General features: G+C 36.8%; 1 protein-coding gene and 1 long non-coding RNA gene across 4 annotated transcripts; one reads left to right on the plus strand and one right to left on the minus strand.

Annotated features, from left to right (window-relative positions):
• Nucleotides 1–6,567: 6,567 nt before the first annotated feature.
• Nucleotides 6,568–14,508, minus strand: LOC136852418 (uncharacterized). The gene is made up of 4 exons (XR_010857133.1): nt 14,316–14,508; nt 10,309–10,454; nt 9,919–10,117; nt 6,568–6,806 (listed from the first exon to the last, which is right to left on the minus strand). It is a non-coding gene; the product is annotated as an uncharacterized lncRNA (long non-coding RNA).
• A 2,197-nt stretch (nt 14,509–16,705) lies between these two features.
• Nucleotides 16,706–26,357, plus strand: LOC136852419 (salivary glue protein Sgs-3-like). 3 transcript variants are annotated; one of them, XM_067127040.1, is made up of 7 exons: nt 16,706–16,812; nt 18,395–18,530; nt 18,642–19,332; nt 22,638–22,771; nt 23,992–24,104; nt 24,777–24,919; nt 25,779–26,345. In XM_067127040.1, the coding sequence occupies exons 2-7, from the start codon at nt 18,432–18,434 to the stop codon at nt 25,904–25,906; spliced, it is 1,308 nt and encodes a 435-aa protein (XP_066983141.1). In that variant the 5' UTR covers nt 16,706–16,812; nt 18,395–18,431; the 3' UTR covers nt 25,907–26,345. The 3 variants fall into 3 exon arrangements, with proteins under 3 accessions (XP_066983141.1, XP_066983143.1, XP_066983142.1); XM_067127041.1 differs by lacking the exon at nt 16,706–16,812 and adding an exon at nt 16,823–16,957; XM_067127042.1 differs by lacking the exon at nt 24,777–24,919 and having other exon boundaries at nt 25,779–26,357.
• Nucleotides 26,358–26,418: the final 61 nt, after the last annotated feature.

The raw sequence follows: 26,418 nt of genomic DNA on the forward strand, positions 1-26,418 counted from the left end.
TTGGTTGTACTTATTGCAGGAACAAACTTTATGCAGACAATTTATACTGAAAGACAGGAGTGATGGATATCTACCAGCAGATGGACACAAAAAATTAGAAAAAGTGTGCGGCGTACAAAAGCCTCGTGGATTCTATGGGTATGTGGGCATAAATCAGTGCGAAAATGACAAACGACGTCGACCTGAAACAAAGCTTTCTGGAATATCAATACTGTACATCAATACAAGGATAGAAACACAACTGAAATTACATTAGTTTCAGAACAGAGAGATGAAAGTTGGACATGGCATGGACATGTCCTTCACTAACTCTTGTACGGCAACTATGAGCGACCACTACTTTCTATAGGAATGCAATGGAAAATAGAATTTAGGCCAAAGGTCAAGCAATGGGACCTAGAGGTTATTCAGCACTGACAAGGAAATTGAGTCGAAAGGTGCAACAGGAGGATAACCTCGCACTTGCACTATAAAACAAGTGTTGGGAAAGGGTGGGTAGGAAGATGAAGAGATTATGAATGGAGGTAGAGCAAAAACGAAGGAAAGTTGCAGCAGCTTGGGCAGAGGGATGCTGCAAAGAACATTCAGTAACGCCTACACTGCACCACCCTCCTATAGGGAATATTTCCTATAGTTATTAGAAGCATTGGAAGAACCACACTGTGAAGGGGCAGGATACAGCAAAAGTTGGAGGCTGTTTAGCTAGGGCAAAACACCACTTTCAGAGAATGTACAAGAATAGAATACAGTAGAAACTATAATTAATATTTCTAGAGGGGTTGCCTCCTAGGAAAAGATCCTACACTATAACTGCACTTGAATTTAATTTTCTCAATATCTTATTGCCAACAGTTAGTTAGTTATAAATGATTTGTTTAACCAGACCTCTGAACTCTTTTAGGGTTCTTCTCGGGCTGGGAAGATTATTGCCAATAGTTATTCCATATACATCCTACACTAAGGCAACCAGTACTTGACACACGCACATCTGCGAGTTACGCTTGCCAATTTTTGATTCGGACAAATATCTATGAAGGGTGAGGATTACAGGGCATGAAGGTTCAATATCACCAGTTAAGCTATAAGCACCAAACCTTAAGATTCAATGGCTGACCCTAATTAAAAAGGTGTACACTGTGAAGATAATTATTAATGGAAAATGGCATTGAATACAGAACTTGTGGCCAAAGACCAAGTGCTGGGAGGAAAAGCTCTCTCATTTGCATTATGAAACATAAGTCAGGAGCATGTAAAGTAAAACGGAAGAAAGTGAATATGAGTGAGGTACAGCGAAAAGAATGAAAAGGGATGCAGATGCAGCTAGGGGCTGAACGGACGCTGCAAGGAACCCAAGTAATGCCTACAGTGCACTGCACGAGGTGCACTGATGGTGCATTAGCCAGCCCCTGCAGAGGATAATTAATGAGACAAAGTAGGTATAAAAATAATAAACATGCTAGATTAATCTGAAAAGTCCCAACAGCAGTAAGCAAAGCTTAATCAGCACGAACGCAAGATCCACAATGTTACAACGTACAAGCCCAACACGTTTAAAATTTGCCAAAAAAACTAATTTGATAAATATAAAATAAAGATCAAAAAGTAGTAGTAGTAGTTGCACAAGGGTCAGGAGGCATTTAAAAGGCAGCTCCTTATAAATGTATGCAGCTTGAAAGGAAACAAAGGAACCAGCACTGGCTACTCAGGCTTCTTATAAATTCACAGGTTTCTTTTGGTATGAGAGAGAGCACAATGTATTTACTGCCTCTCAATAAAACACAAGACATTTTATTTGAAAAAAAAATTATCCGATGTAAAATGTTTGTAATTGGAGACATCAATTATCAGCCATTAACCTTAAAACTATTAAAAACTTGACTTCAGTTTAATGGAATGTATTGTTACAAATTTAATATCTTGTAGGGATCATCTCCACTGTCTTCATGTGAGAGGTGAAACTTGTACTTGTAGCAAATATAATAAGGCACTAACAAGAAGGAAATATAGCAAGGCAGGCAAGAAATACTTGGCATAAGGAGAGAATGAGGTCCTGTTTAAGGTAAACAAGTATTTTACCAGAGCTCAAACAAATGTAAAAATGTTAATCTTTTAAAAATATTACTTTCCCTACAATAGCATGTTACCTTAACCTTGCCTAACTCATGTAATTCTAAGTCTCAAACACCATAATCCACTGTGAAGGAACAGCTGGGTTCAGTAGGCTGGCACGTTCCAAGCATGGGGTTTTTGGGTTATTAGTGTTTAACAGTTTAACCAGATCAATGAGTTAACATCAACTATAAAAGGGCTGGTCCAAAGGCCTTTGGATCTTGCTTATTGCAACACCTTTAAAATTAAATACCTGGATAAATCAAAAAGATCAACAATTCCAACAAAAGTTCCTTCAAGATGGTCCCAAAACTAAAGTTGTTGGCTGAAAGTCATATAATCCCTGAAGTTGTTAAAACTGAATGTTGTTCTCCATTCTGGGATTTTGGTCCTGTGCGTAATTCATCAGAACACGGGTCACGTAAGTATGACAAATGCAGACTGTATAACTTCAGACTTGAATTCACTTTAGACTAAAGAACACAATAAAACAAATCATTTTAATTTGCTACCATATTAATTTTTCTTCACTGTCACTGGTGGTTGACCAAATTATTCTTGTGTAGATAGATCCAGCTGCTGAAAAACCAAGATCACAAGCTGGCCAATTTAGTGACAAAAAAGAAAGTAAGAAAGGCATTTTACTGTATTACTCATACAGTCATTTCTTTAACATAGGTCAAAGGGCACTGAGCTACTGCAATGCCAACCAGGTGGAAAGAGCTCCAAGAGACCAAGGAAGCTTCTGACATTTGGAGACAGAAAATGTTAATAAACCAAGGGCAAACAGGGTCAAAAGCATTACTTCAACCTTACCAAAACAAGTGGATGACTGCCAAAAGGTGTGATGTATGGAAACCTGAGAATTATTGATAACCAATCAATTTTCTTTCACTCAACTACTGTTGGATTCAAAATCATCTGAGGTTCCAAGCCTGCAAGAATGCCATTGGCAATGCACAAAAATTCTTTCACATATCTTCCTGATAACCAGTTCGCTAAGAGACTAGAGGCAAAACACTCGCAGGACTGTATCACTTCCAAGGAAGCTGATCAAGCAGTTCTTTCTCATTGGTCATGAAAAGAAACCTATACATTAAAATCAATTCTTGATGAATGAGCAATTGCAGGGTAGACCCTGCAGAACAAGCTAAGAGAATCAGAATAAATTTTGCATCATTCATACCGAAAGAGCAATGCCCAACAGACGCAGGTTCTGATTTCTCTACCAAATATTTCTTGGAATTTTGGTTCCAAAAGCAGTAAAATAATAGCAAAAGGAATGGCAGATGTATCTAAACTACCCAATCTAAAGCAAAGCCACAATAACTGCTATGAACAACTAATCTTGGTAAGTTGGAAGAGAAGCCATGAGACCAAGTGCACCATGACATAAGATAATAGAATAGCAAGAAAAAGTTTTCCCCGTGGGGCATACCCAGGTATGTCAAAAACAGTCTGTTTCAAGAAGAATCTGCCAAAGTTTAAAGGGGGTTGGATCCATTACATCTGATTACTGAAGACTCCTGAAAGCTTGACATGCATCCAAGAAGGTGCAATCAGTACTTAGTCATAAGGAAATTGGTTAACTCGGAGGGACCTTGCACATGAGCCAGCTACCGAGGCCTGGTGTTTTGTTTTCCTTCTACAGTGGATTAGTGTCTATTTAGTCACACAATAATGCTAAGTTATAATGAGTTTGTGAAAAAACATCAGCAGATACAAAAAGTAATATTTTGATGGAGATAAGTTGACACAATTCACTGCTCCTCAATGAAACCTTAACATCTCGCACAACTATAACAACTCTACTCATTCTTGACGATTGATAAGTTGTAAAATTTATAATAAAATTCTTGAAAGTTGATAAGTGTTCTAAAATTTATAATCAAAGATATTCCCAACCATGAATACCAGTTACACAAAAAGTTGAAATGATACACCAGCTAAATTTTACAGTACTTGACAACATATATGGAATATAAAAATTACATTCAACAGAAGAGGTACCCATCAAAATGTTCATTAACACATTACTTAGTGGTGCTCTTCCCCAACAAAGTATAAAAATATAGCATCCCACAAAACTGAAAACTGCTCCTTTTTACTATAAAACAAAATAGTAATTTAGTGGTCCAAATAGCACAACACATTACACAAGAAAACTTACAATATTCCACCAAAAAATAGATAAGGTACCTTTATACCTATACTGTACAAAGTTTAATACATCCAGAGTTAATGTTGCTAAATAAGGTACCTTTCCAATTATACTGATGGAAGTTTAACAAGACCACGAAGTCATACTGCTAAATCCCAATAGGGATTGCCCAAAGATATGTTCTTAAATTACTACTTGTGTTACTATGAGGTATGTTAACCAAATGAGTCAAAACACTGGACCCTAATGGGGTGGAATGAAGGTTGTTTTAATTAGCAAAATTTATATTGACACTGGATAAAACTTATAATATGCTGCTGTTCTTAAAAATTTATAATTGTGTAATTAAAAATTTTCCCACCAAATTTCAACTTTTAAACTTTATATCTGGTGTTTCCCTGCATACAGGGAATGGGTCCAGTTTCTTATATCATCAAATATTCATAGGTCACATTAGTGTGACTGATTCATTTCCTTTTATGCTTACATGAGCAGGAACTCAACTTATTTTTAATGTTTACATTAGCTATGACATGCCTTAGTTAGTTATAAATGATTTGTTATGACATGCCTGAGGACCCCGTAAGGGATAGCAGTGGTATGGATAAAAATTAAGAACTGGAAAAGAGAAGTAATGCAATACATATGGGATATATAAAGTAAATTAAGACAATCTAAGTAGAGGCACATCAGCCTGCTCAGCAAAAAGCATTTGCACAATATTGAATTTTGCGAGTTCCGAAAACTCCACAGCAGGATTAGGAAGATCATTTCGCTAACTGGTCACACCAAGAATAAAAGTTCCAGAAAACTGTGTGACACTGAGCCTAACAGAAATACAGGCTATCCTGTTAGAATTATAAGAATTTCTAAGTCTCACACAATATTCAGACTTAAGAGGAATGAAAGCACACACAAATGGAAATGCTTGGCATTCTTTGAGCATGACAGATTGGACGATGTAAAATAGAGCTGAAAACAAAACAAAAAACTCAAGTTGGAAAATCAAGAACCAGTAAGACACCATACGAACTAGTAACCAGAGCAACCTCAAGCATTTTTTGATTACGATAAAGGTTCAAAAGAAATAAAAGGAGACTAGATTTGGACAAAGACTACCGAAGGGGTACACGAAGTCTTGACAAGAATTGACATGGAAATACATACCTATTAAAATGAGCAAATATTGCATGCCTCTGAAACAAGAGGAGGTCATTAAATAGCAACACAAAATCATCAGTGTGGCAAAGACTTTAAGGAGACATACATCAACAAATATATGTAGATAAAAGTAAAGTCACAAGACGGAAATGGTAGAAGACACTTGAAAGCAGTACTATAAAGAAAGACTGCTGAACCACAATCTGGGTCGTGGTGGATGCAAGTTTATGTTCAAAAATCACCAATGCAATAGGATGAATCATGCACGGAAATAGTTATAAGTTAGTATACGTCCGGAGAGCATGGAACAAAGTACCCAGGAAGGCGTTCAGGTGAAGTATTAAAAAGGAAAATGACACAAGAAACTCGCCTAACAAGTGTTGATACTTTACCATAAGAGAACTTGAGTGAACAATGTAGCATATACACCACATGGAAATAAATGTTGGTGTCCATCGTGGATCAGCACAGAGCCCATCATATTTAATCGTAGTCATAGAGGAAATTAAGGAAATGAAGAAAGTGAAGCCACCAGTCATTTCTGAATGCAGATGACCTGATGATGGACATTAACAGTGGACACTTAAAAAGGTCTTACAATAATTCTGGAAAGAGAGAAGATGGAATGAAAATCAAACCATGCAAAACTGTGAAAAATTAAACCATGTAAAATTAAGTTCAAGATGGTATGAATGTAAGTTAAGGGCGAGGCATAGCCTGAACCACAGGAACTTGGAGTAGAAAGTGCACTAGTATAAGACAACGGGAGAAAACTTTGACATCTAACCTCACGTCATGAAGTGATAACACTAACATGGAAAAATCATTAATCTATAGGGTACACAAATTGATGACCTTACAATTGACCTGGAATAAAACCAAAATGGAGGAGGTAGAAAAAGGCAGAAAGCTGGGCTCAATGCAATACAGATTTTCCTCAATGTCTCTTTGGCCCCAGAAATACTGCCTTCTTCCTCTCTTCTCACTTAACTTCTTTAACAAACTATACTTTCATTAGCAATTCATGAACAACCCCTGAAGGAATTAATTGAGTTTAGCAGTGATTCAGTGGTCTAGTTCAAGTACTTTAAGAATATAATGACAATATTATGAAGGATTTAATCATATTTCTTTAAAAAAAAAATGGTTTTGTGGGGACAACATATAAGCAATGTCCTTCCATTTATCCAAAATGCATAGCCCCTTAATTACCATACATTTACTGACTGCAAAATTCTACCCACACCCTAAGCACATGTATCTAAGCCAATGAAGGTTTTTGTTCTTTGCATTACTGAGCCATAAAAGGGAACTTGAAAATTGCTGATCATGAGGATGGGCAGTACCCCATGCTGTTTTGAAATCTGCCAATAGTCTGTAATGAAACAAGAATTAGAACAATCACACTACAAACATGACATTAAAAATATTCTTGCCTTGATAATTCTTGTTCTAACTGGAACTGTTCACTTACTAAATGAACACAAAACCTAACCCATATCTGACATGAAATAATAGGTTTGAAAATATATCCAATCAGTAATCATAATACACAAACCTTGTTATACTTGTCTAATACCAAAAATAACGAGCAGTTAGCCCTTTACATCAATGTGAGGGGAGTTTAAATCTGTATTCTCCCCCTCTGTTTAGGCTTATATTGCTTGTGTGGTTTGCTGGGCCCAGGTTTCTCTCATTTGATGCAGGCCTTTCTGTATTTTACTATTACAGATACATACGGAAAACTCTAAGGGAAAAAAATTCACTGCCTTCCATATACCAACTGAGAATTTCCTTGGCACAGACATCACCCTACAAACGAACCAGTTACATTCCAGATGGCCGTTTGTGTATTGAAATGTTTGTAAGTTGGTTACTGTACTTGTGTTTAAGTACAGTTTGATATAGTCAATACAGTACTGTATATTTCTTCATCCTGAAACAATACACTGCATATACAGTACTATGACAATACACTGCATGTACAGAACTATGTTCAGAATAGGTGCGCAATACAAAAGTTGAACTTACAGGTGGCAAAGGGGAGCGCTCTGAACACAATTTTAATCTGCGATCCCGTTTGTATCTGAATGTTTGTAAGTAGGGCGGTGTCTGTATAACCATTGCTGGAGATACCAATACAATTTCAGATAAAAATGAATGGCAATGCTTAAGGGTGCACTATGTCAGCAAGTGTTTGGGTAATGTTAAAAGGTTGCTGCCAATTTTCAAATTCTCTAAAAAGTTACATGGGTATAACAGTTTCTAAACCTAAGCAACAGTGATACTTGTGGGGTATGGTTTCTTTACAAGCACTTAACTGTTACCCTATAACTTTTTTGTATACAGCAGTTACAGATACAATCATCTGAGGTACTGAACTGTTACTCATACCTATTGCTTATCATTAGGTGTGTCTTTGGGTTCAGGGATTAATCTATACATAACATTTCAATGCTGATTTTCTTTGTATCGTGATGGTATTCTCCATATTTAAAAAAAATCCACTGCAGAATTTGCAAGATCAATGATCACATCTGACTAAGTATTTTCTACACGTCACCAAAAAATTTTATAGGTGCAACACAATTCTGGGTTTTAGGAAGTTACTCTGACTTCTGCACGATATAACATATGCAAGCCCTTGAATTTATCCAGATGTAAAATTATACCAACACTACAATATGGAATGTGGTCTAAATTTTTCCATTTTTTAATTATCATAACACTTTACTCATCATTAAGTAGTTTAACCAGACCACTAAGCAAATTTATTCAGCTATCAGAAGGTCTGCCCAAAAGTCTTCTCAATAATGCATATACTTTATATATGAAATTGCAGCTTTTTAGAATTCTATGATTTGGTTAATTAAAAATTATGGGATACCTGTGCTTCTGTACACCCTTCAAGCTTTAATCAACTTTTTCTAACACTGGAAACAATTTAAAGGTAACATTCAGTTTCATCTGTTGAACAAACCAACATATTCCTTATTCGCTAGTGTCGGGTGAGAGTTACAAATCAAAATTCTGAAAGACACCTAAATTAGCTAAGCTAAGGTTAGCAATGAGCAAAATCCTCCATGTGCTCCAATGGGTCACCTATCCCACACCCAATATTTACTCCTGAACTCAGTCTGCATATTAAACTTATGTTCAAAGGTGACGAGGGTGCACTATCTTCATACATTAGCCATTACAGTATTTGCACTCAAAATAGCCTCTAACACACCTTGAAATAACACCTCAGCACAACCTGATGGAAACTTGCCAGCAAAGTCTAGGTTTGAGGTCATGGCTGCGCAGTGACCAACCTTCACAAGGACACTGGACAAAAGCAAAGCTACCAATAGTTATCACAAATAACAGTACAGACATTCACAATGCACCAAGTAACAGACAGAGGGAATGATGACCACTTCTAACCAGCTATGACACGATACAAATACATAAATGAACACTTGTATAGTGTATATAGCATACTCTGTATGACGAGACCGTGTCCCTTGTTACGACAAGTAACAAAGGTCCCTCAAAATGCAAAGAATTACTGATAGTAGTTTTAGGTACAACTATATGTCCCTCCAAAACTGATTTGAAGAAATTAATCCCAGGGTCAGCGATGAAATTTTCCCATAATCTTGTAGCAACTCCATGAGGTTTCCCATGCACAAGAATGTTTTACTCTAAACAACAGGCCATCACTTAGTCGAGTCCCGCATATTAAGACTCCTTTAGAAGTCTGTGTCCCATTTAAATATCACCTCTCCTGAATCTATCCACCCATTCAGTTTCACACAATTTCATCTGCATGCAACAGTACTGTGATTGTTGAATATAGTAAAATAATCAACCTGCTGTTCCATCATTGAAAGCTTTGGCTGATTGCGCCTTCCAAAACAGCAGTAGGTATGCTACTCCCCAAGCAATGAGAAAAACCTCACCCTACTGCTTTCCCTTGATTCTGACAGATCATCCTCATTTCAGCTTAACCTGTATTTGGGGATGCTGTTTTTAATGAACTTTTACCAGATACACTCACATATACGCACTAAACAGCTCATTACAAAATCTGTTTTGACATAAGTTCAATGGACAAAACCTGACTCCAAAACCTCCCATTTATCCAGGAACCGATAATTAAACCATGTGTGTAAAATCTTGCAAGAAATAATCCTCCCCCCCACTTTTAATTTGAGTGTCTTCTGCCAGAACTGTCTGACAGACTATTGTATCTAATTGCAGCATAAAAAAACCCAAAGCATATTGCATCCAAATTTCTTCTCTAGGAAGAATTCACAAGAGAATGACTTTACTACAACATAACACGCACATTAACAATAAATGACTAATACTAGGCTCCATGTTTTATATGCCCTTCTCTTTCCTTGCTAGTTCTCAAATTTTCTTTCCCAAGCTTCTTCCCTAGTAATCTGTAAAAACAAGCATTTGAAATATAAATACATTTCTATGAAAGCAAACCTTACCATATTGCTACCATCTCTCATCTAAAGGGTCATTGTCCTGATGCATCTTCTCCAAACAATTTCTATAAACGCATCTTCCTCCACTAAGCACCTCAAAATTTTCCTTCACCTGATCATGCCATCTAATCCTTTGTCTCCCTCTTGACCTTCTACCCTTATGCATTTGGCAAATAAGGATGACATAGGTGAATGATAAGACCTGGAAACAGTACACTATTACAGTAAAACCTTCAAACATTTTTTTTTTTTTTCAAATAATGTCAATTACATAATTCATATTTCATACTTCTCACCTTGCATACAAGGGAAAAAAATATCCATTACCACCAAGACTTTCCAAATCCCTATTTTTTTTTTTTTTACTAAGAATGCAATTTTACCAATACTCACTGTAATAGGTGTAGATTCTCTCAACAGGATATTCATGGGTCTATTTTCTTATTGTCTAGAATGGGGCATGTCAGCAAATATAGTAGTTGCCCTTCATACTTCCATAATGATATACTATACAGTCAATGTGCTGCCTCAGATCATACCTGAAATGGAAATAAACTTTTAGTCATCTTCAAATGAAACAAACCTTAAATATAAACAGCCAAGAATACAGACTTTGGTTTAGTTTGTATTAAAAAACTAAATCTTAAGTAATCACTCATGTATAAATCTAAATAGTTTACCAAGAATTGTCACATTTTGAATCTCATAGGCTCATCCAAAGAATACACTCTGGAATGAACATTGGTAACAGGAAATAGAGTAAAGTTAAAGAAGCTGGACAGCTCATAGGTGGGAGGAAACTAATGGAAACAAGCAACACAGCTAGGCCTAAGAAGGGACCCTGTTAATAACCCTCGTTGTTTAAAGTGTGCTAAGAAAGGTATTTCAAGTTGCAACCACCAGCAAAGTAAAATAGAATCAAGTTCAGATTATAACACTAGAGGCATCTGTCAATCATGTCATATAGGCAATTGTTCCGTAACACTATGAACAAAATACTAGCTCCAATTAGCAACTATCTACCAGATTTCAGACACCACTACCAACCCCTTCCCCCCTCGGTCTGAAGACAAAATGTTCATTAAGCCTACAACTTTCATGTGGTTAAAGTTTAACACTGTATATTAAAATGTTATACAGTACAATACCATCCTTTGTCTTCCTACAGAAGCCAATAAAATTAGAAATTCTGATAACTTACTATGCCAATTAATAATAATGCAACCTTACAAAGTATGTACCATCTTCTATTTCTCAATAATACTGAGCATGTATCTTGAGAGTAAACATCGTTTAACATAAGCAGGGGCTGTTACATACAGTTCTCAAGCCTTCTTAAACCACTGTTGTACTTAATTACTGTGGCGCACTAGAGACATTTTATGTCAAACATTTAAGACAAACTTCAGAGGTGAAACTGGACATGTGCCCACAGTTACCAAGTGCTATACTATATCAGAGGACAAAATACAAAGTTAGGAAACAATTAAGAAATTCTCCATTAAGTTTAAACTTCACCTAACACGGCATGGAATTCATTGTGCTTTTATTATTAACCACTGCTTTTCAAATAAAACTGCCAACTAGACTTTTCTGGCACATGATTTGATGGTATCAGTTACCAGTAACTGGGGAATCGGGGTTATGGGTGGGGTAAAACACTTTCAAGAATAGCTAACAGCAAGGGGGACCCGTTGGGGATTCGGGGTTTTGGGTGGGCTAAATAACTTGGGAAAAGGTTTGGGCACCTTATTGCTGTATTTCCCGTTATCCATGTCATTTGAAACAAGAAAAACAAGCGTTAAAAAAAGGCCGAATAAACGGACAAGAACCGTTTCAAAGGCAATTTTCAAGTATTACTACTACTGCTGATTCCAGGTCCTATCTCGCATGTGCGGTCATAAGGGAGCTCGATGCTTCCAAGTTCTTCAACTGAGAGAGTAGTATTCTAAGCAGGTGTTCTGCGGTGAGTTAGACTGTGGCAATTAACGTTTTCTTATGTTATTTTACTTGCTTTACAAGAATTTAAAGTAATATTCTTTTTACATTTTCTGTAAACCCTGTTGCTAGCATGCGCAGTGCAACATTCTGCCTGCCAGAACATAAGAGCTTGCCAACAACATTTCAAAATGTGGATAAGGCGCGAAGCGCCGTTCCGACACCCGTTTACGTTTCTTTGCCCCGACCGAAAGCTTCGAATAGTGTCCAGTCGAGCTAGACTATGGCACCTGACGTTTTTCTATGTTATTTTACTTGCTTTACAAGAGTTTAAGGTAATATTTTGCCGGTCGGCTGTAGCTAAACTGTAATTTACCTTTGAACTGTATAGGTCAGTGCAGGGGACCCGTTGGTACCGTCGTGTAGCCTTCAAAGGTCAATTACAGTTTAGTTACATCCGGCCGACAAAATATTACTTTAAATTCTTGTAAGGCAAGTAAAATAACATAGGACAACGTCAACTGCCATAGCCTAGCTTACCGCGGACAGCCGGCTTAGAATTACCAATAACTCAAGTTGTAGCAACTAATACTTGTAAATTACTACAAAATTTCTAACATCCACAGACACAACCTAATCCAAGTTATGACAGAGTTTGTACATTACCTTGCAAGAAACAAAACATGGGTTACCTTTCAAGACTGCCATATACTGTACGTTGTACTGTACTAAAAAATGTATACTTGTTTTTCAAGATTGAAACAAAGCTGTGTATAAAGAACCACCATATGTAATAAACTCAAAACTCGAATAAAAATGGGACGAATATCAGGATAATTCCAGGAAAGGAACCTGGCATTTTGCTGCAGCATTACACCTCAATCTTATAGCATAATTGCCACGACCACTATCACAAGTAGGTATGCATGTTTGATGCAAAAGGCATTCTTTTCATGACTGACAACATATAAAGTACTACACACTGACTCCAACATAAAAGCATAATACAGAAATTTATTGTCCCTTAGCAATAAGGTTGCAGGGGATAGGCTATAGGCTTGGACTGTGATCAAGACAGTTTGAAGGGAAACCTGTGGCCAATTACAAATAATCCAGTAGATAATGGTTTAATGTTCTATATCAATTACCATCCATAATATACTTTACACATTATACTCTTAGCAACGTGCTGAAAGCAACAGACCAAGTTCAAGTCTCGTAATGCAGCTGGTACCCAACGCTCAGGTTACATATATGAAAACCAAGACAGTGCTGGTCATGGTACAAAAACTATCAAGATCATGAAAATTAACTACCTGGTCTCCAACTTATTATGGCACTGCCAGTGACCTACACTACCTACCAGGGTTACTTAACCAATCACAAAAGATGTTAGGATATGTCATCCATGTGATAATTGTTAACTTCAATTAAATATGCAAAAATGCATACATCTTAAATCACAGATTTAGTATATGACTCAGCTACATAAGCACACAATGTATTTCAACCACAATTTCTTACCTAGGTCTATACCAGCCTAAATACTACTGAGTATGCAATATTCACTACTATAGAAAGTGAATAAATTTCATAAAACCAAGCCTAGCTGCCATTCCTAGGTTCAGAGACTTTTCAAAATTGGATGGGGAGGGGAGGAGCAATGGCCCAAGTCTGCTTCCTAGGATATTGCACAACCTAGAACTGGTTATAAAATTACCTTACAATTGACAAATCAACTAGGCCTACCCTTTAGTACTATGGGCCAGCATTCAGTTCGTCATCCTAAAACACAATCCAAAAAATCGCACATTTCCCAAAGACAGGGGGCTTGGGGTAGGGTTACAGTTGCCCATACAACAATTTTTAACCCTGGAACATTAATGTTAATTTGGTAATTCTTAATTTTTTCCCAAATTCTTAAATAGTCTTTACTTAATGCAAATGTTAATGCTGACTGGACCTTACAGGCATTGGGGGCCACAGTGGGAAAAGGGGGTTTTTGGGTCGGGGGGGGGGGGGGGCAAATTGGATATTCTAACCTAGCCGAAAATAAGGTGGCGCGTCCTTAACAGGTCTGGGGCTGGAAAACTTTAGCTTAACATTTCCAAAGTTCAAATAAGGTTAGGTTTACAACCTAACGGTGGCAGGACCAATGGCCGTCTCCCCCTCGAATACAGCCTTACGTGACCTAGGTCATCAAGTCCTTACTTAAGTGATATCACTTTAAAAACGTTCAATATACCTTACCATAACAAGAATATGAACTTGTAGAATTATTAAGGGGTGTGTACAATATAATTCATGTGTTACTTCACCGGTTCTGTACTTTCCCCCTACCCAAAATGCCGGCTTCCCAGTTCCGGGGTCCATCACAATTGCAGGATACAATTGGGTCCAATATCTTTAAATTACGACAAATTTGTTAACCAAAATGAACGCCAGAAACGTTAAGGACTTACATTATAAATAAATCACAGTGAATTCTTCCATAGAGCAGAAAAACCATCTGAAACACAAAGGTAGTAGAATTACACTCTCCGGGCCATGACGAGGAACTGAAGCCGGTTCTTTCAACCAACCAGTGTTCCCAAAGTCCGACGTGATTGGTGGAAACCAGAACAATGGAACCAATCAGGGTTCAGCATTGTGATGCACAACAATTCCTGGTGAAAATAACCGAAGACGTCGAAAATACCGTAATTAAATAAAGAAAAAACAATCGAGATTGATATTAATGCAAGAAAAATTCTATCCTAGACTTATAAGCATGGAAACACATAAATGAGTGGTTTAACCTAAACAATAATTGCCTGGTACGAAAATACATCTTACAAAAGGTAGCCTACCATTGGTGATGACAAGAATATTGTTCATATATCTGGTAAAAAATTAGTTTGTGATGCCATTAACCATACTTTTATTAAATGTCTCCGATAGCTAATAAAAAATATTATATAAAGGTACCTACCTTTATCACATCATAGGGTTTAAATTATGTATCTTTAAATATGGCCGCCTTCAAGTCTCCAGCTAAGGCGTTTGTGTATCTATGATTCGTGAAAGATGGCTCTGGTTGGTGGCGCTCAAAGTGGCGGAAATCAGAACTACTGGGTCAACCGCCAAGTTTAATCGTGCAATAAAATGTATCTAAGTTATATTTATCATGTTTTGAAACGCTCTGCGGAGAATTAATACAATGATACAAGATCTTTATTTTACTGATAACGTTTTCAAAATGTGGGTTTTTTAAAATGACACCGGCATGTCTGCATGATTAAGAAACCCTTTTATTTACACACTACCAGGCCAATTGCCCTGTTTCTTGTTTAGTGAGGATGATTACCAATTATACCATGTACTTCCAAAGATTATTTTCTAGCATTCTGCAGAGTTCCCTCGTCATAGGATAGATATGTCCCAATTACCAAATTTTTCAACTCATGAACGAGGTTAACAATTATGTTTTTCTGCACAAATGTCAGGCGTCTTTTTATACTAATACTTTGATTCTCTGGTTTATTTTTCTCTTAAAGTGATTCCGGTTGAAATAAAGGCGTTCTCGGTGGTCATCAGAGAAATATACGTCCAGTATCTTTATTCTGACAACGAAGACATCAGTCTTTATTATCTATAATAAATATGGAGGTTCTTTTTATCCAGCCTTGAACTACTCGTCCTTTCAAAAAAACATATTAGATTACCTTATCAAACACTTTTAACCCTATATCCTCCTCTATAAGCATAACATGTAGTCCATCATTTCTGAATATTTGAAGAGGACAAAGCAAAAGTGTGTAGCTTAATCTTATTATTCCATAAAATGGTTCCAGATTATACTACAAAAATAACCATTGAAAGACGGTAGGCCTTCTTCCTCACAGTTCTTTTCACAGCGACAGGGTTTAGACACACCATCTGGGATAGTAAAGCTTATTATATTATATAAAAAAAACTTTTAAAACAATAAATGGTTCCACCTTCAAGATCAAAAGTCTCAACGAATGACCCCAGGTAACGATAAAATTGACCAAAGTCACCAGGGATGACCAACCGGAGTAGCTGTGGTCATATGCATCACGTGTCACATAAGTGTGATCAAGCATAGGCCAACATGTCATCATAACTTCACATAAAAGCTCGTTATGAGTTATGTTTGAGTACCAAAATATCTTCAAAAGTTTATATTTCTTTGATAAGTATTCGAGTGTCTCAATATGAAATGTGTGTGAGAAAAATCTCAAAACCTTTTTAGTTAGTCTAGAGGTGAGTTTCAGTCGGTTCTTCCGAAATGTCCGTATCATTTTTGTTTAGTATCATAACAAAAGATTCTGATGTTTATTATTATCACATTAGGTGTTATACAAAGTATAAATTCTTTACCATGATCATACCTTTATGAATTAGTACTACCGTCAATCCCAGTAGGAAAATTGCTTCTGTTGAGCGTCTCAGCACACATTAAATAATCCTTGTAATGTTTCTAGGAGACAATCAACGGTGCTAACAATATATATCTTTGATTACTATGATCATATTTTTAACGCAGCGTGGATTTGGAGCCAAACGTTATGGAATTCGCGAAGTTTTCGTCACTCAGAGCAAAATAATTCATCGTCATCTCCCATCACTTTATATATTACAAGGGAATTCATCATAGGCTACTTAAAACGGTTAAAGCTGTTATTAATGAAAGCTAAATTATACCATAAGGTACACATGACCATTTTTTTACTTGACGGCCATAAAATATAGCCCTCAAAGAGACTGTATACATTAGAGTTAATGAGGATATAAAAATATGTATTTATAAATTTTCCATATGAATTAAACCTTTCACCTGCTGGCGGATGAAAAATGGCCCCACCTTCGAGGCAGTCCGTTACCTCGGTTTAAATGAGACATCCAGGAACCGTTGAGAAAGTGCGCGTCATTTCTCTCAACTTTGGGCTCGGAGAGGTAAGAGGTTTTTTGTGTTGTCTTTGGTGGTTTACTGAGAGACGTTTACCTCTAAATAGTTGCTTATTTTGACGCTGAAACTACAGCTGGGAGATCACATAGGTCTAGTTAGTGCGTCGTTTCTCCCAGTTTTGGACTCGGAGAGGTAAGAGGCTTTTTGTGTTGTTTTTGGTGGTTTACTGAAAGGCTTCTACCTCCGAAGAGTTGCTTATTTTCACGACGAAATTGCACTAGGGCTTCCATACGTAGGTCTAGTGTATCACTGCTCGTGTCTAAGTGAATAATCTTAAGAGGACGAGATTTTTCCAAGCAGGTTCCCTTTTGTTAGGGAAAATTTACGAGTATTCTTTATTATCTGGATTACTTTCATATACCAGCCTTCTAAAATAGCCCACAGAGGTTTTGAATTGTGTTCATTTACTTGGCATATCTTCATGACTCAGATATATTGATGTAACCTCATTTCTAGTGTCTTAATCAATAAAGTCCTCTTGAGTCGAGCCTTCCAAGTCTAGGAGTCAGACGCGTTGAACATTATTTGTACTAAGCCACAACCCACCTTGCTAACATCAACAATAACTAAATAATGTCAGTGGTGTAAACCCTTTCCCCTGCTGTTAAGGCCTAAAGCCCCTATTTGCCTCATTATGTCATCGTGAAGATTTCATTGTACGGAGAATTTGATTTACTTTCGAGTGTTAGGCCGTCTGCCAAAAATTATTGTTAAGGAACTTTGCCAAGGGAATGAATAAATAAATAAATAGATAAATAAAATAAATAAATAAATAAATAAATAAATAAATAGATAAGAAAGTTGGAGAGAAGTCAGTGAGGGAATTTCAAAGCTTGGCAGGAGAGGAGAAACGGTTGGTTGGCACATTTTCAACCTTGCCACGTGGTAAACCTGAGTTCCTTTGCTGCCGACCTTGTAAAAAATCACATACATTGCTTGATTTGCTGTTAAGAAGTGCATATGTAAGGGCATCTTGTCTGGATCAACACGAATATTTCATGTTTAATAGGCCTCTTAGTATTTGGTCAAGATGTTTAGTCTAGATTTTTTCTCTATATTGTAGAAAGTTTTTATTGAGTTCATTAGTATTAAAACAGCAAAAATATGAAGCCAAATGACGAAAATTTCTGTTCAGATAAGAGAAAAATATATGCAGCACTCCATTTTCCAATACTAGACAGGTGCCTTGGAATTATCTTCCTTTTAGTATCTACATTTAGGCTGCAAATTCCAGTGAGGATAAAAAATACTTTGTCATATGAAGAGTGGAATTGCAGGAATTTTTTTCATAAACTGATGAAAAGGTCCTTAGGTTTTTGTGCCATTTAACAAACGTAAACAGGTAGCATATACCAGATAACGTGAGTCGAGAACTAAACTCACAGAGCAATATGCAAGCTGAACTGATAGAGCATCATGCTTTGTTAACATTTTACTCCTCTTTTATAGCTTCAAACGCTTTTGTTTACATATACAGAATCTAGTTGCAGTTTTCTGGGATATATTTATCACTATAGATCTACATCAGAGGGGGAAATTAACGAAGATCCTTCCACATTCCGTTGAAAGATTCGAGCAACGAAAGGTGGTACCAGAGGTTCTTAAAATGCAGGCGTTGGCGCTACTGTTCGGAATCGCGGCGTTTTTCGCAAGAGGAGGGACGGCGAATTTCCAGCAGGAATTAGCAGAATGGAGCCAGGATTTGGTGAGTTCTTAGATTTGTAATATGGTATAAAAAGCTTTATATAACGCATTTAACATAAATCTAAACGTTAGAGGCTTGTTTGCTCTATTTAAATCGAAAAAATCGTTACAGAGGCCAGGTTACGTCATCGAGACCTCCATCATTGACGGGAGGAGATGTCACTGCAAAGTTCCCGGATCCACTTTGTCGTCTACGTCACCGACTACGACAATCATAACGACGACAGTTACGACAAGCACTATCCTGATGAACTCGACGACTTCTACCACCCCGGAAAAGACGACTACAACCCCAGCTTCTACGACAACCACGTCCAGTACTGTCACCTCGTCGACTTCTACAACACCGGTGCCTACGACAGCAACATCCACTTCCACTACAACAAAGCCTGCTACAACAACAACATCAACGTCCACTACAACAAAGCCTGCTACAACAACAACATCAACGTCCACTACAACAAAGCCTGCTACAACAACAACATCAACGTCCACTACAACAAAGCCTGCTACAACAACAACATCAACGTCCACTACAACAAAGCCTGCTACAACAACAACATCAACGTCCACTACAACAAAGCCTGCTACAACAACAACAACAACGTCCACTACAACAAAGCCTGCTACAACAACAACAACGACATCAACTTCCACTACAACAAAGCCTACTACAACAACAACGACGTCAACTTCCACTACAACAAATCCTACTACAACAACAACAACTACTACAACAAAGCCTGCTACAACAACAACGACATCAACAACTACCACAAAGAAAACAACACAAGCTTCCGGAGGTAAGTTGCTTTCCTTTGAAAAATCAGGTAATAGTACTACTGTATGTTGAAACCGTTTCCTACTTCGCAGTTAAGTCACTTTTACATAACCTTTCTTATTGCTCCCGTTATATTATCTAAAACTGTCAGCATAATTGTCTCCTTTCGTAATATTCTCCTTTTTTAAAGGGTGAGCTCATCAGTTATATGAAAGTGTATATTAAAATATTATATGGAAATATACACCAGGGTGATTTGAATCAATCTTCTAACTTTGAATTAAAGAAAAAAAATTGTTCATAATATAAGCGGAAGTTAGGTAAATGCCACACTGAGATGATCAGTGCTTGGATCTCTCTCTCTCTCTCTCTCTCTCTCTCTCTCTAAAAGTTTCCAACAAGTAAAGAAAGATACAAACCAAATAAAAAACATAAGACGCATTAAACTGACATCTTTATACAAACATTTCGTTTCTATATCTGTGTGTATATGTGCAAATGCACCAGTTAATGCTTACTACAATCTTTGGTAACCAGAAAAATTTAAATAATTTATTCAGGAAACGTCTAATATAATTTTTTTTCAATACAAATAAGGTGTAAAGTCAAGGCTCGCGAGCACAACGAAGCAATACATATAGTTAAATAAGAACTCCTCGAAAAGACTGCAAAACTTCCATCAAGATTCGATAGAGCTATGTTAGGTTAACCTAGGCTTCAGTGATAGAGATTGCTAATGAAATATGAAACAGTTAAAAAAAAGATATTTACTGTACAATATTGTGGATTGTATTTTGTGTTTTTTTTAAAGTCCGTTTCGTAAAGGATGAAAGATATTGCGTCGGGTAGTCTAGAGTAAGCTCTCGAACACAATCTTAGTCTAGTCCAGATATCGAATAATAGGCCTATCACTTTTAGTTTAAGCTATCGATCTGGTGTTTGGAGCATAACCACGTCGATAAGTGAGTGATAGTTTACTTTATATAGAATTTTGTAGGATAACAGAGTACTGCGTGCAAAAAGGGAAACGGAATCAAATCTTGCATAAAAAAATTCTGATATGGCGATAGATATATATATTTCTTAAAGTAATATATATCAAGGGTACATTGTGCTCTATCTTAAAAAAGTCTTGAATATTCTTATCTTCTGGTTTAACATAAATACCTAAAGCTATAAAAATTCAGATTGAAAACCTCAATATTCAATAAAAGCACCGTCCATAGAAGCTTACGCCATACTGTTTTAGGGTTGTTCAGTATTCACAATTATTCTTTTTTATATTATCATGGGGGAGGGGGAACCGCCATCTGAAATCTTCATAGGCCCATATAACAAACCGGTTTGAAGTCACATAATTTATTTACGAAATAAACGAAGCTGCTAAGGAGTACAGTACATAGTACCAGGCGTTCCATAACCAAATTATTCTTTATATGTTTCACGTTAAGGCCACAACACCTGCGCAGTCATTAACATGATTAATAGAACAGTGAAGATTTGCATTGATTAAATGTGAGTAATGCTTTAATGATAAGCGATCAATCATAGAGAATTCCATGTCCCCGTTTTTTTTTTTTTTTTTGAGGAAGGTGATGCATTAATGAATGTGGAAGGAGTCCATTTAGATGATGATGGATGTTACGAATGTGACGTAGATGGCGCCGCTGCTGATTTATGTGACTTGTTTACACTTTGTCGATATCGGTCTAGTTGTATGTTGTTGTCACGTCCGTTACCGCTCTGTTTGTAGACTTATGTCACGTCCGTTAGCGGTCTTTTTGTGCTTTTCCGCACGCCCATTATCGGTCTATTTGTAAGTTTTTGTAACTGTTATCGGTTTATTTGTAGGTCTTGTTACGTCCGTTATCGGTCTATTTGTAAGTTTTTGTTACGTCCATTATTGCTCTATATATAGACTTATGTCACTCCGTTATCGGTCTATTTATAGACTTATGTCACGTCCATTATCGGTCTGCTTGTAGACTTTTGTCACGTCCGTTATCGATGTGTTTGTAAATTTTTGTCACGTCCGTTATCGGTCAATTTGCAAACTTTTGTCACGTCCGTTATCGATCTATTTGTAGACTTATGTCACGTCCGTTATCGGCCTATTTGCAGACTTATGTCACGTCTGTTATCGGTCTGTTTGTAGACTTATGTCACGTCCGTTATCGGTCTATTTGTAGAATTATGTCACGTTCATTATCGGTCTATTTGCAGACTTATGTCACGTTCATTATCGGTCTATTTGCAGACTTATGTCACGTTCGTTATCGGTCTAGTCTATTTGTAGACTTTTCATGTCATAAAATCTGTATAAGACTATCCAGAGTAGTTGAAAGTAGTTGAGATTTCCTCAGTCTATTAAATTCAGTGGGGGAAGCGATAGATAATGATTTCTATAGACAATACTTAAAAGTAAATAACTTAGAAATATCAGATTATAGATAAAAGCAAAGATTAAGGGCATGGAGTACCTGGTTCTGAGATGAAATATACTTTAAATTCAAGAATGATCCTTTCTGAACATTTATGGGGGAACCAACTTATATTAACACAATTTTCGCCTTTATTTATTCCTTTTTTCGTTATTATCTGTGTCTCCTATTATTACTTAGTTATCTTATTTTGCCACTCGCTCAGAGAAAAGAGCGAGTTAGAGTGGCTGGACAGCAAGATTAAGAGATCCAGGAAATTAATGAGATGAAGTACAAGGATCTAAAGAAGTGAAACTGGGAGAAAACTCAAGTTACATTAAGCAGTAACTGTTAAGTAGTAATGCCTACAGTGCACCACATATGAGGTGCACTGGTGACACTATCCCATCCTACAGTGAAGGCGAAAACTAATGATTAGGTTCCTCTCTTGATGGATTGAGTACTTATAAGGTTTGTCGAGTATGGCGGACACAGAAGAGGGAGAAGTGAACGGTGGAAGGATTAAGCATCCTTTACCAGTATCCTTCATTATTTAAGCTCACATTTCCACTAAACTACACGAACTTATCGGTGCTATTTTGGCTTGTTATCTACGCGTCACCTACTCCGAGATGCTAGTACTAAACACCTCATGGTAAATGTAAAGTAGACCCCCGCACAAAGATATCGTTTATTAATATAATTTGTCGACCACACAATATAGAAATGGGTGTATATAATACTTTGACCCCCGAGGGGCTAGTACTAAACACGGCGTTCCAAGGAGCTTCCACCATTTGTAGTACTAGAACCTCGGAGTATAGGTGACTCGTAGACATCAAGCCAAAATAACACCAAATTATCTCTCGGCATAGTGGAAAGATAAGCACCATCCCCTGTCTTTCAGGCTGTGGCAGTTGCAGTGAAGATATCCACCTCAACCTAGCGAACTACAATGCTGAAACTTTCACCCTACACTGGTATTCGCCCAACTATCCGAGCGATTACCCCGACGGTTGCACTTGCGTGCTCAATGTATACGTGAGTATCAGCTTGCGTTCGTTTGTATATAGGTGTTCGTCAGACATACTATAGGTCTTTTGGCTTTCTTTTTCGTAATGTTTCTGGTTTAGGGACTTCCGGGAATGTTCATTGAATTTTTTTTTGTAATGTTTATAGTTTAGGGACTTCCCAGAATGTTTAGGGGACTTTTTTGGTAATGCTTCTAGTTTTAAGGACTTCCCAGGATGTTCAGTGGACTTTTTTTTTTCGTAATATTTCTAGTTTAGGGACTTCCCAGAATGTTCACTGAGTTTTTTTTAGTAATGTTTATAGTTTAGGGACTTCCCAGAATGTTCAGTGGACTTTTCTTTTCGTAATGTTTCTAGGTTAGGGACTTCTTAGAATGTTTATTGACTTTTTTTCGTACTGTTTCTAGTTTAGGGACTTCCCAGAATGTTCACTGGACTTTTTTTTTATAATGTTTATAGTTTACGGACTTCCCAGAATGTTTATTGGACTTTCTTTTCGTACTGTTTCTACTTTAGGGACATCCCAAAAATTAAATTAGGGAATTCCCAGAAACTAGTTTAGGGGCTTCCATGAATGCTCATTGGATCTTTTTTTTTTTGTAATGTTTCTAGTTAGGGACTTCCCATAAACAATGTTCAGTGGACTTTTCTTTTGCGTAATGTTTCTAGGTTAGGGACTTCCCAGAATGTTCAGTGGACTTTTCTTTTCGTAATGTTTCTAGGTCAGGGCAAATCGCATTTTCAATTAGTTAGGTTCCAATGACAAGTTCACGTCTGTGAATTTGCGCAACTTGAAGCATGTAAGATCGAGGTATTGCTGTATATATATATATATATATATATATATATATATATATATATATATATATATATATATATATATGTATAAAACAATAGTTTATTTTGCCGACGGCGTTTCGCAGTATCTCATTGCATCTTCAAGGCTGTAATTTACAAAAATATAACGTAAAATCTTATAAAAAAAAATAATTTAAAAATCACTATAAGGACGGACACGACCTATCTAAACTGAGTTAAAAGAGAACCTAAAACATCCAAAATAGAAAGAGGGTAAGTAAAAGTTGAGGTGCAGACCAAAATATAAACAAACAACTTGTATATATGTATGTATATATATATGCATATATATAAAAGCAAACAGATGAATAACTAACTAAATAAATAAATGAATGCTGTTATAGTTTTTTCATCGCTTTCCTAACCTTGCAGTTGGAGAATCCTGGTACGGTGGACATAAGTTTCTCTTCCGACTCCGAAATATACGACGACTCTAACTGCCAGTACGATCGGCTGAAAACGGAGGGAGATATCACCAATCCTGAGTAAGACGCACAGTGTTTTGTTTTTTCATTTTGCACGTAAGAAAAGATTGACCTTTTATTCTTCATGGCGTGCGAAGGGAAAGTGGATAATAACTTGATTATGTAGCAAAAGAAATACGAAATCATCGTACATTTTCAAATTACAGGACCGCAGTTTGGTAGACATTCTTTATGGAGAGTGAGTAGTCTTTTTTTTTCACGCAAGAAAAGATTGACCCATTCATTTGTGACGTGTGAAGGGAACATGGATAACAACTTAGTTATTTAGCAACAGAAGTATGAAATTCTTTACATTTTCAAAGTCCAGTACCGTAGTGTGGTAGACTTTCTCTATAGAAAGTGAGTAGTGTTTTGTGCTTTCATTTTACGCCTGAGGAAAGGTTGACCCTGTCTCTTTGTGAAGTATGGAGGATAATTGGATAATAACGTCCTTATAAACTATAGCAGCAGAAGTGTAAAAGCCTTGTACGTTTTCAAAGTTTATTGTTGATGGTTACATGTTCCGTAGTTTGGTAGACATTCTCTCTTGGGTAGCTTACAGCGCATGCGAGCGTTTTTTTTTTTTTATCCACGCTGTTTCAAGAAGATTTTTATGATATTCACCGTACTATTTAACAAACAGACTGACATATAAGAAATAAAAATAAATGAAGCATTCTCTTGTTACCGCAGCACACTGTGCGATGTGTATATTTCCGACTACGGCGCCCAGATGGTCAGGATGGACGATACCGAACTGAGTTTCACAGCCACGTTCGTATCCGTATCAGGTGACTCGGATCGCCAGGCAAAAGGGTTCGACATGAGTTTGCTCAGTAAGTTGATCGACAATGTCGAAATTGCTATTGTTTCTCTCTCTCTCTCTCTCTCTCTCTCTCTCTCTCTCTCTCTCTCTTTTACACTGGACGCATAAACATAAAGAAATAAGGTTACAAAACGGCAATGAAAATTTAAAGTCTCTCTCTCTCTCTCTTATATCTTACACTAACAGGGATAAAAAAGGTTAAAAAACAGTTATGATAGTCTGAGGTATCTCTCTCTCTCTCTCTCTCTCTCTCTCTCTCATATCTCACACTAATAGGAATAAAAGAGGTTAAAAAACAGTTATGATAGTCTGAGGTATCTCTCTCTCTCTCAACTTTACAGTGATAATAAAGAATTAGGGAAACAAAATTCAAGAACAATCATTACAATCTGAAGTCACCGAAATCACACACACTCTCTCTCTCTCTCTCTCTTTCTCTCTCTCTCTCTCTCAAGTTATCATGTGTTGCACTCCCACACATTTACAGACTTTGCTTCTTATTCATAAATATCATGAATTGGGAACTATTATGACAACGCTTCATACTTAGCGAAGGAAGCTGTACGGACCTGCGTATTTATGGGTCTAAATCTCCCAGTCCCCTTGAAATTCAAGTACTTCGGAAGAACGACGATACTCAATAATTGCCTGATGATTTTCTTTGTTCATTTCACGAATTGTCAAGGGTACTTTCCTCTGATATTAGATCGTGATGTTAGGAATTACAAAAGACCAGTTTAAGAGCAACCACGTCCCAAGGGAGACAGAACCATCCGATTCTTCTTCTTCTCTTTATAACTAGGGAAAGGGGGATACCGATTCGCCTAAATTATTAGTATTATTTTTACTATTATCACTTTCTTTTCCAGTCACACTCTGGGACTTCGGCCGTAGCCTGAAGGATTTCGCAAAGGAGAGACTAGCGTACAGGAAGCAACTGCTTCTCGCCAGGAACGCCATGCCACAGACCGCAAACGCTACGGCTCTTGCGCCATAGACCAAGTGGTCCTCAGATGTCGTACCACCACTAAATATGAAACACCGCCATTTGATTGTTTTGGTGAAAATAAGATTTTCATCATCATCGTTTTGATAAGAATAGGATTTTCAAACACAGAAGGGTTCCTATAACTTAGGATGTTACACATGAGGAAAAAAAACTCTTTAGATTATGCAACCTTACAGAAACTGAGAACTAGTTATCATTTTTCTTATAGATATTCTAGAAGAGGGAAAACAGTATTCCTTAGAATCTTAAATTTAAAAAAAAGTAATTAATTTGAAAATGGTCTATTGAAAATATAAGGCAATTCTTTGAAAACAAAGAAATAATTTTTGAGATAAGAATAGCCAAAAAATAAATCTATACTAAAAGAGAAATTTGAAATTATTTGAAATATGAATCAAATAAATAATATTAAAAACTATATGTTTTTACATCAAATTCCTACTAAAAAAAAAAGACAATTCTTTGAAATAAGAAGCTCTAATATATATATATATATATAT

This window comes from Macrobrachium rosenbergii, chromosome 25 (assembly GCF_040412425.1).
Source record: "Macrobrachium rosenbergii isolate ZJJX-2024 chromosome 25, ASM4041242v1, whole genome shotgun sequence".
NCBI classification, from domain to species: Eukaryota; Metazoa; Arthropoda; class Malacostraca; order Decapoda; family Palaemonidae; genus Macrobrachium; species Macrobrachium rosenbergii.

Bases quoted from the DNA above. Each gene is read 5' to 3' on its own strand.
- LOC136852419 (XM_067127040.1), top strand. From the start codon at position 18,432: ATGCAGGCGTTGGCGCTACTGTTCGGAATCGCGGCGTTTTTCGCAAGA. The intron at 24,105-24,776 runs GTAAGACGCACA...TTGTTACCGCAG, and splicing joins GGAGATATCACCAATCCTGA to CACACTGTGCGATGTGTATA. The intron at 24,920-25,778 runs GTAAGTTGATCG...TTTCTTTTCCAG, and splicing joins GTTCGACATGAGTTTGCTCA to TCACACTCTGGGACTTCGGC.